This window comes from Rutidosis leptorrhynchoides, chromosome 10, assembly GCF_046630445.1.
Source record: "Rutidosis leptorrhynchoides isolate AG116_Rl617_1_P2 chromosome 10, CSIRO_AGI_Rlap_v1, whole genome shotgun sequence".
In the NCBI taxonomy this organism is placed as follows: domain Eukaryota; kingdom Viridiplantae; phylum Streptophyta; class Magnoliopsida; order Asterales; family Asteraceae; genus Rutidosis; species Rutidosis leptorrhynchoides.
In genome coordinates, this window is record NC_092342.1 from 110,909,751 (window position 1) to 110,917,597 (window position 7,847).

The window sequence follows — 7,847 nt, forward strand, 5'->3', positions numbered from 1 at the left end:
GCCTAGGATGCCCGAGACGACGATGGACTAGTCACGGGTATGTTTCTTCTCGAAATTCTCACGTTTCATGTTTATTCGATTCGGTTACCGTTAGACGTTTTATAAACAAGTCTTTGACTCGTGCTCTTTACATTCCACTTTTTCCCCTAGATACTACTTAGACGATTTAAGTGACCAACGGAAAAATATTGTGTGCCTATAAATTTTATTGGAGGATATACATTAAGACTTTTGACTTGACACCTATAGAACTAGGGAGCTCGGAACTTATTCATTAAAAAAAAAAAAAAAAAAAAAAAAAAAAAATGTTTCCCCATCGTCTTGTATAGATTATTGTGAACTGAGTAATTTTCGGTTGGAAACCGATACCCTCTCCCTCGCATCCATGACCTCATGATTTCTTGCATGAATCCCGTGTGTATTCCAAAACGACCTCCGTTCCGGTTATCATCAATTGGGGGTTAAGGGAGACAATGTCTCCTGAGTCTTTTCCGAACTCGCAACGTTAGTTGTAAATCTCTCTTAGTACCATTCGATTTATCCAAGGCTCGTCCGTATCCATAAACCTCTTGAACCGCGTATGCAAATTCATATAGACTAATCTGTTATCGTATTTATAGATGACATCTTAACTTATTTAAGTAAAGAAGGAAAACGAACAACATCACCATCTTACGCTCGAACTTTTGAGAAAAGAGCAACTTTATACCAAATTCTCCGAGTGAGAATTTCTGTTGAACGAAGTCCAATTTTCTAGACCATAATGTTAATGATCAAGACATTTCAATCAATCTCAAAATCAAGCCACATGTAATCAGGAAACTCTCCCCACTCAGACTTGTATTCGTAAAATCTTAGACCTCGTCTGTTATTACCGAAAATTCATTTCTGACTTTTCTCGTGTTACACGACTTTAATCTCTCCGCGATCGAACCTTGAGCGTGATTCTTCACACCAACATTTCTAGTTAAATTCGTTATCTTGCACGGAGAAGTCGAATACTAAATTGTGGATCCGATCAATTTTCTCGTCATCACGTACCACACTACACACCCCTGATATTTCACCATTACCGTCTGATATTACTGGAATTTAAGATAACACACAATCCAACGATACTTCACTCTTCTTTGACTTAACGCCCTTGTGTTTCTGATAATCGGCCAACTATTATGCAACCCCGAACCATACAACTACGTGTACTATCTCGTTTCTCTTTCAGACTTCAACTTTTGACAACTAGAGGCACGTTATGGCAACCTCGAGATGTAAGCTCATCCTATTCAAAGTCCTCATTTCACTCCTATCCTCATCGCTCGCATTTCCGTTTAAGGAAACTCCTTGTAACATTTCTCCATGGACAGATAAACTCCTCATATTACATTAGTATTCGCCACGAGGGTGAATAGTCCTAACGAACATTTTTCGAACCCTAACTGACTTGTTCAAACATATCTTAAGAGATTCTATTCCAACACGGTGTATCTTCGTCATTCATCCTGTATCGAAATACTCGTTTCACTTCTAGTTTTACAAGGAACCTTGGGAACCCGCTTAGACATGAGTACCGCGTACCACCCACAAACTGACGAACCGAGCAAACGAACGATTTACGTCTTGGAAAGACATGTCACAAACTCGTATTGTCACCTTTAGTAGATCACTCTTACAACAGTAGTTACCACTCGTGTGTTCACGCGCACTTTCCGAAACCCTATATGACCGCTAATGTCATACCCCTGTTCATTTAACCAAAGCATCAACCACCGAAATCTGAACTCCATCAAGAAACAACAATTGAAATCATTCAAATCCGAGGAGGGCTCGAGACGATCCGTAGTCGCCAGAAGAGTTATACCAAACTTAGATGAAAACCTCACAAATCCCAGTGTGTAACCGCGTAATATTGAGAAACCGCACCTTGGAAAGGTGTAATCCGTTTCGGGAAATCGAGGAAATTTATATCCGCAATATTGATCCTTTTGAAATCTTGGGGCGTATTGGAACCGCTTCCTACCGTTTAGAACCTCCGACTCAATTAAGTTTCCGTTTACCCTACTTTCCATGTAACAAACTTAGATACGTGTCCTGCGGAACAGGAACGTGCTATCCTTCTAGATAAACTTACTATCGATAACAACTCCTCTTCGTAGAAAGACCGGTTGAAACTGTGGATCGTAAAACCAAACCTTAATACAACGTAAAACCCCGACTGTCCAAATTCGTGGGAATGCCCAAGGACGTATTTTCGCTTATTCATAGCATTGACAATGCAAGGTCTCAAGGAAGAGACATCGACTACTACTTCCAACTAAATTTCGGGACGAAATTTCTTTTGAGGTGTGGATAATGTAACATCCCGCGTTTTTCCGTTAAATTTATTTTAACGCCGTCTTTCTTTTTTTTTTAAAATAATATCTTTCGTATTTAAATTCGTCGACTCCGTTGACGAACGTTCATAATATTCTTGTTATTTAATTATAACATCTCTCGTTAACTTGCGTTTTAAAAATATTCGATCGGTTAAATCCCGCACCCGCTTTGAAACTCGAGGGACCGGAGTTGCCAAATGGGCAAACTAGTTGACTAGGTCAACTAGTCAACCCATTTTTCATTCCATCATCTCCCTCACCTCTTTTCTCTCCATCTCAAGAACACACACACAAACCCATTCCATTCATTCATCATCTAAATTCAATCTTGGAAGCTCACAACAAATCCGACTACATATTCTTAATCCTCTCTTCATTCTCTACGATTTGATACTAACTTCATCGATTTTGGGTAACATTTCTAAAACTCTAAATTTCTCTAAATTCGTTTTATATACTTGAAATGGTGTTAGTTAGTGTCTATGGCTCGTGTCTAGCATGAATATATGATTTACTTGCTCGATTTATTGTTTTGAGTAACTAGTTTGAGTTTTTGGAATGGGTTTGCTTAATCCTTGATTTTGGATGAGTTAATGTTGTAGATTGTTAAAGTTCATGTTTTAATTGTGTTACTAGTATCACTAGCTTCGTTTTGATGTGTAGGTTGATTAAGAAAACTTCAAAAACCCGATTAATGATTTTGTGATGTTTGACTAGGGTTTGATAGTTCTTGACATGAACTTTTGATGCTTGAATGCCATGAAATGTTAATTGTTAGTGTTTAGTTGTAATGTATGTTTCATTACCTTCAAAACGGCATATCGTATGTGTAAATTGGATTCCCGGATCATAAAATACGTTTTACGAACTTGAAACTTGAAAATAAACCTCTATTGATCACTTGACGGGATTTCGGTTATAGTATATGATGTTTTTGCTTGATGAAAAGTGCTTAGTTGCGTTCCTTGTCGAAAGAGCTTTCCGATGATATAAAATACATGTTCTAATTGTTTGCGGATCATAAAATGTGATTGTTTGTGTTTTGGTTCGTCCATTTGAGGAATACAGCAAACAGGGCCTGGGAAAAGATCAGGACGCCGTCCAGATACTTGGGACGCCGTCCCACCTTTTGAACTGGGACGCCGTCTAGCTTCTCGGGACGCCGTCCCCCCTTTTGAACTGGGACGCCGTCTAGCCATTTGGGACGCCGTCCCATTTGGCTAAAACTGGCTGTTTGCTTTGGTCATTTGACATGAAAATGTTTGCTATGCTACGGATCTCCGATTAACATGAAACTTGGCCAACATGCTCATATATGATTATATAACTTAGAAAAATTGTCGGATATCCAACCCGACCCCGTTGACTTTTCTGTTGACTTTGACCCGACCAAGTTGACTTTTAATCAAACTTAACCAAATAATTGTGCAATCGTTCTAACATGTTTTTATACTTGTACCTTGCATGAAACATGACAATTTGATTCACATGCTATTAGGATCGAGTCTTAACGAGCCATAGGACTAATTGAACATCTTTGACCTATCGTGTTTACCGTTATTGATACAACCTATTTGTTTAGGTCAAGACTAGCATTGTTCTTGCACACATTTACTTGTTGAAGTACTTTACTACTCGTGCATTCAAGGTGAGATCATAGTCCCACTTTTAATCACTTTTATTCTTTACATCGTGGGCTGAGAAACACATACATTTCATACCTATTTACTTTTCATGCTTTTACATTGTGAACAAATACGAATACAAAGATGCATACGAGTTTGAACAAAAGTCCTCAATCCAATTATCATTAGTTCCACTTGCAGGGTGTAAGTGTAAGCGTGTAATTATGTTGTGTGGCCATACGGGTTTAACAAACCCTCATTCAGACGGTTCGCTACCGTTAGTGAATGAAATATAATTTCAACAATGTATAGTGTAAGTTCTAACACTAAATTCAAAATTCAGAGGGAAGATTCGGTTAAGCCTTGATAATTGGGTGCTCGTGATACAAATACTATTTTGGAATGTGAACGATTCTGGTTGAGCAATTCTTAAAGAACCTTGTGGTTCAATACAATTTACTTACTAAACCTATGATTTCACCAACGTTTTCGTTGACAGATTCTTCTATGTTTTCTCAGGTTTTGAATGCTTAGTGATACATGCTTCCGCACTCTTTTGATACTTGCTTGGATGTCGAGTATACATGCATACATGGAGCGTCTTTTGGATACTTTTAAATTGTGTCGCATAAGTTTCATTTGTACTTAAAACTTGGTATCGTAACTTGTGGTGGAAGTATTCTTGTAAAACTTGAACAACCTTTACATTTGAAATGAATGCGACATATCTTTTGGTCAAACGTTGTTTTAAAGACTTATGACCACGTAACGGGACCTAAGTAGACGGCGCCGTCAATGACGATTTGGTCGGGTCGCTACAGCATGTTTATTCTCAGGTATGAAAGAAATCTTCCGCTGTGCATTTGCTCATATTAGAGATATTACTTGGAGTCATTCATGACATATTTCAAAAGACGTTGCATTCGAGTCGTCGAGTTCATCAAGATTATTATTAAGTCAATTATAGTTGGATATATTATGAAATGGTATGCATGCCGTCAACTTTCGATGTAATGAAAGTTTGTCTTTTAAAAACGAATGCAATGTTTGTAAAATGTATCATATAGAGGTTAAGTACCTCGCGATGTAACCAAATGTAATGTATTCATCCAGATAGATTAGGACGGGTCGTTAGAAGAGCGAAGCAAATTTAAGCTCCCATCGATGTTGATACTCAGGATGATCAGCCTATTGCATCTCTTGTTACTGGTGTTGGGGCAAGGGTGGCACAACGCTACAAGGCTAAGGGTGTGTTGAAACGAAAGGCGTATCTTGATCTTTCCTCTGTGAAGAAGCAAAAATTTGGTCATCTTCGGGACGAAGCAAGTTATGACATTATGGGTGATGCTAATAGCTCTCTTTTTTATATGTACTTATATCTTCTTTGAATCCTTTTTTCTATGACTTTGTTTGTCTTTTGCAGACTTGCCTGTGTTTTCCGAAGTTCCTGCTCCAGCTGACTGTTTTGACATTGTTGATAGTCTTGTTCCTGATAACCGGGGAAGCTCTTTTGCTGATGATATGAAGAGGTTTCATGATTCCTATTCACTTATCAACTTTCAGGCTGTTTCTATGGGGCACATCGCTTCCTCCTTTTTTTGCAGAAGCGTAATGCAGAATTCAAGTCTTTGAAGGGGCATCATGCTGCGATGAGTGAGCGAGTCAAAAAGCTTGAGAAGGAGGTGTTGATGGCTCCTAGTTATGAGGAAGAGTTAAAAGCTGCTCGTGATGAGATAACAAGCTTGCAGAGGTAGGTGAAGCTAAGTGATGTTCAGAAGTTGGCCATTGCTGATGAGTTGAAAGATTACAAGAAGTGTTGTGCGGAGTTGAAATCTGATTACTCACAAATTACTTCCAGGTTATACGTCATGCTTGTCACCAAATGTTAAAGAGTGTAGATTTTGGTCAACTTTTTGGTGATGTGGTGTTGGCCTTAAAGGTTCAGGCCAGATGTGAGTTGATAGGAGACTTGGCATCAAAGGGGGTTGTGCAGCTTGGTGATTTTTCTGATTATACAGATCACGGGAAAGCAATGGTGAATGCTGGTTTTGATGAGCTTGAACATGCCGAATTTGACTATTTCAAGACTATTTCTGACAAGGTGGATGCTAAACCTTGTGATCTTTTGAATACATTTGCCACTGTTGTTCCTGAAGTCCATGATGACGAGGAGACTCATTTGGAAGTTCCCGAGGCTATGGGGGAGTCTGAGAAGGTTGATGCTCCTGCTAATTAGTTGTGATGTGTAATTGTTCAAAAACACTTATTATCTTTTGTAGTTTGGCTTACGTGCCTGGGCTTAGTTGTCCTTTTGTTGAACAATGGTTATGTATGTTGTGACACTTATAACTCTAGTTCTTTTTTAAGTTTAGCATGCTTTTCTTTTATATTTTACCATGGATTTTATCCTGCTTAGGTTGGTAAAAAATTCTCTTCCTGCAGGGATTGTCATACAGTGATCACTTTTAAGGAAACTTTGTTTCCTTACTTCGAGTAGTGCGAAGAAAAATTTTTGTTTCATTACTCGGTATTATGTGGACTTTGACAGGGTTATTTATACTTTTAAAGTCTGTTCCAGCTGTCATATCCTTTATGTGATTCCTTATTTGGAATTTGATTTTATTAAGACATTAGTATATCAAAAAAGTTGTAGGAAGTTCATTAAGTTCTGTGTAGGAATTTTTTAGACTTCAACTACCAATATAGTAACTTTCAACTACATACTAGAAAGAAAAGATACAGGGTATCTAATGATAGAACTTTCGGAGGTTTGCTCCGATCCATGCTCTTGGTATGGGCTTTCAGGCAGTTGTCTCCAACTTGTATGAGCCTTTGCCTAGCACTTGTGAAATTAGATAAGGTGCTTCCTAATTTGGTCCCAATTTTCCTTCGTATTCCACCTTGCTTGTGTTGTTTAGCCTTCGGACATAGTCTCCTACCTTGAAAGTCAATGGCTTCACTCGCTTGTTGTAATAGCTTTCAATCATTCGTTTGTACGAAGCTTCGCAGATCAAGGCTGCCTCTCTCCTTTCTTCGAGCAGATCTAAGTTGGTGCGGAGATTTTCTTCGTTATTCTCATGGTTTGCCGTCCTATCGGTTAACACTTGTATTTCAGCTGGAAGAACAGCTTCCGTTCTGTATGCGAGGCTATAGGGTATCTCTCCATTGCTTTGCTTCGGTGTTGTCCTATGCGCCCATAGTACCAGGGGAAGTTCATCAATCCATCCCTTTCTGCACTTACCCAAGCATTTCTCGATTCCCTTGATTATGTCTCGGTTAGTTACTTCCACCTGTCCATTGCCCTGAGGGTGGTATACCGAGGTGAAGTTTTGTTGAATTCTCAGTCTTTCGTCAATTTTTTGGGAAAATCCCTTCTGTAAACTGTTTTCCATTGTCAGAGAATATTTTTTGGGGAACCCCGAACCTGCATACAACGTGTTCCCAAACGAACTTCTCCACTTGTTTCCCGGTGACTGCTGTCAAGGGCTTTGCCTCGGCCCACGTGGTAAAGTAGTCGATTGCTACTAGCAGGAACCTTGGGCTTCCAGGGGTGTCATTGATAGGTCCAACTATGTCTATCCCCCACTTCATGAATGGCCAGGCTGAGGTTACTGAAACTAACTCTTGCTTCGGTAGCCTGGGGACGTTCGAGTGGATTTGACAAGATTCGCAAGTTTGTAGTACTATTGTTGCGTCAAGGTGCATCGTAGGCCAATAGTATCCAAGCCTCATGATCTTTGCAACTACTTGTAACATCCCACATTTTTTTCGTTAAATTATTTTAACGCCCGTCATTTTATTTTAATAATATCCTTCGTATCTAGATTTATATCCTCCATTAGCTAACATT

General features: G+C 39.1%; 1 protein-coding gene across 1 annotated transcript; it reads right to left on the reverse strand.

Annotated features, from left to right (window-relative positions):
• Positions 1-6,864: 6,864 nt before the first annotated feature.
• Positions 6,865-7,389, reverse strand: LOC139870537 (uncharacterized). Its single transcript, XM_071858322.1, has one exon. It carries the CDS (start codon positions 7,387-7,389, stop codon positions 6,865-6,867), a length of 525 nt encoding a protein of 174 aa, XP_071714423.1.
• Between the last annotated feature and the right edge of the window lie 458 nt (positions 7,390-7,847).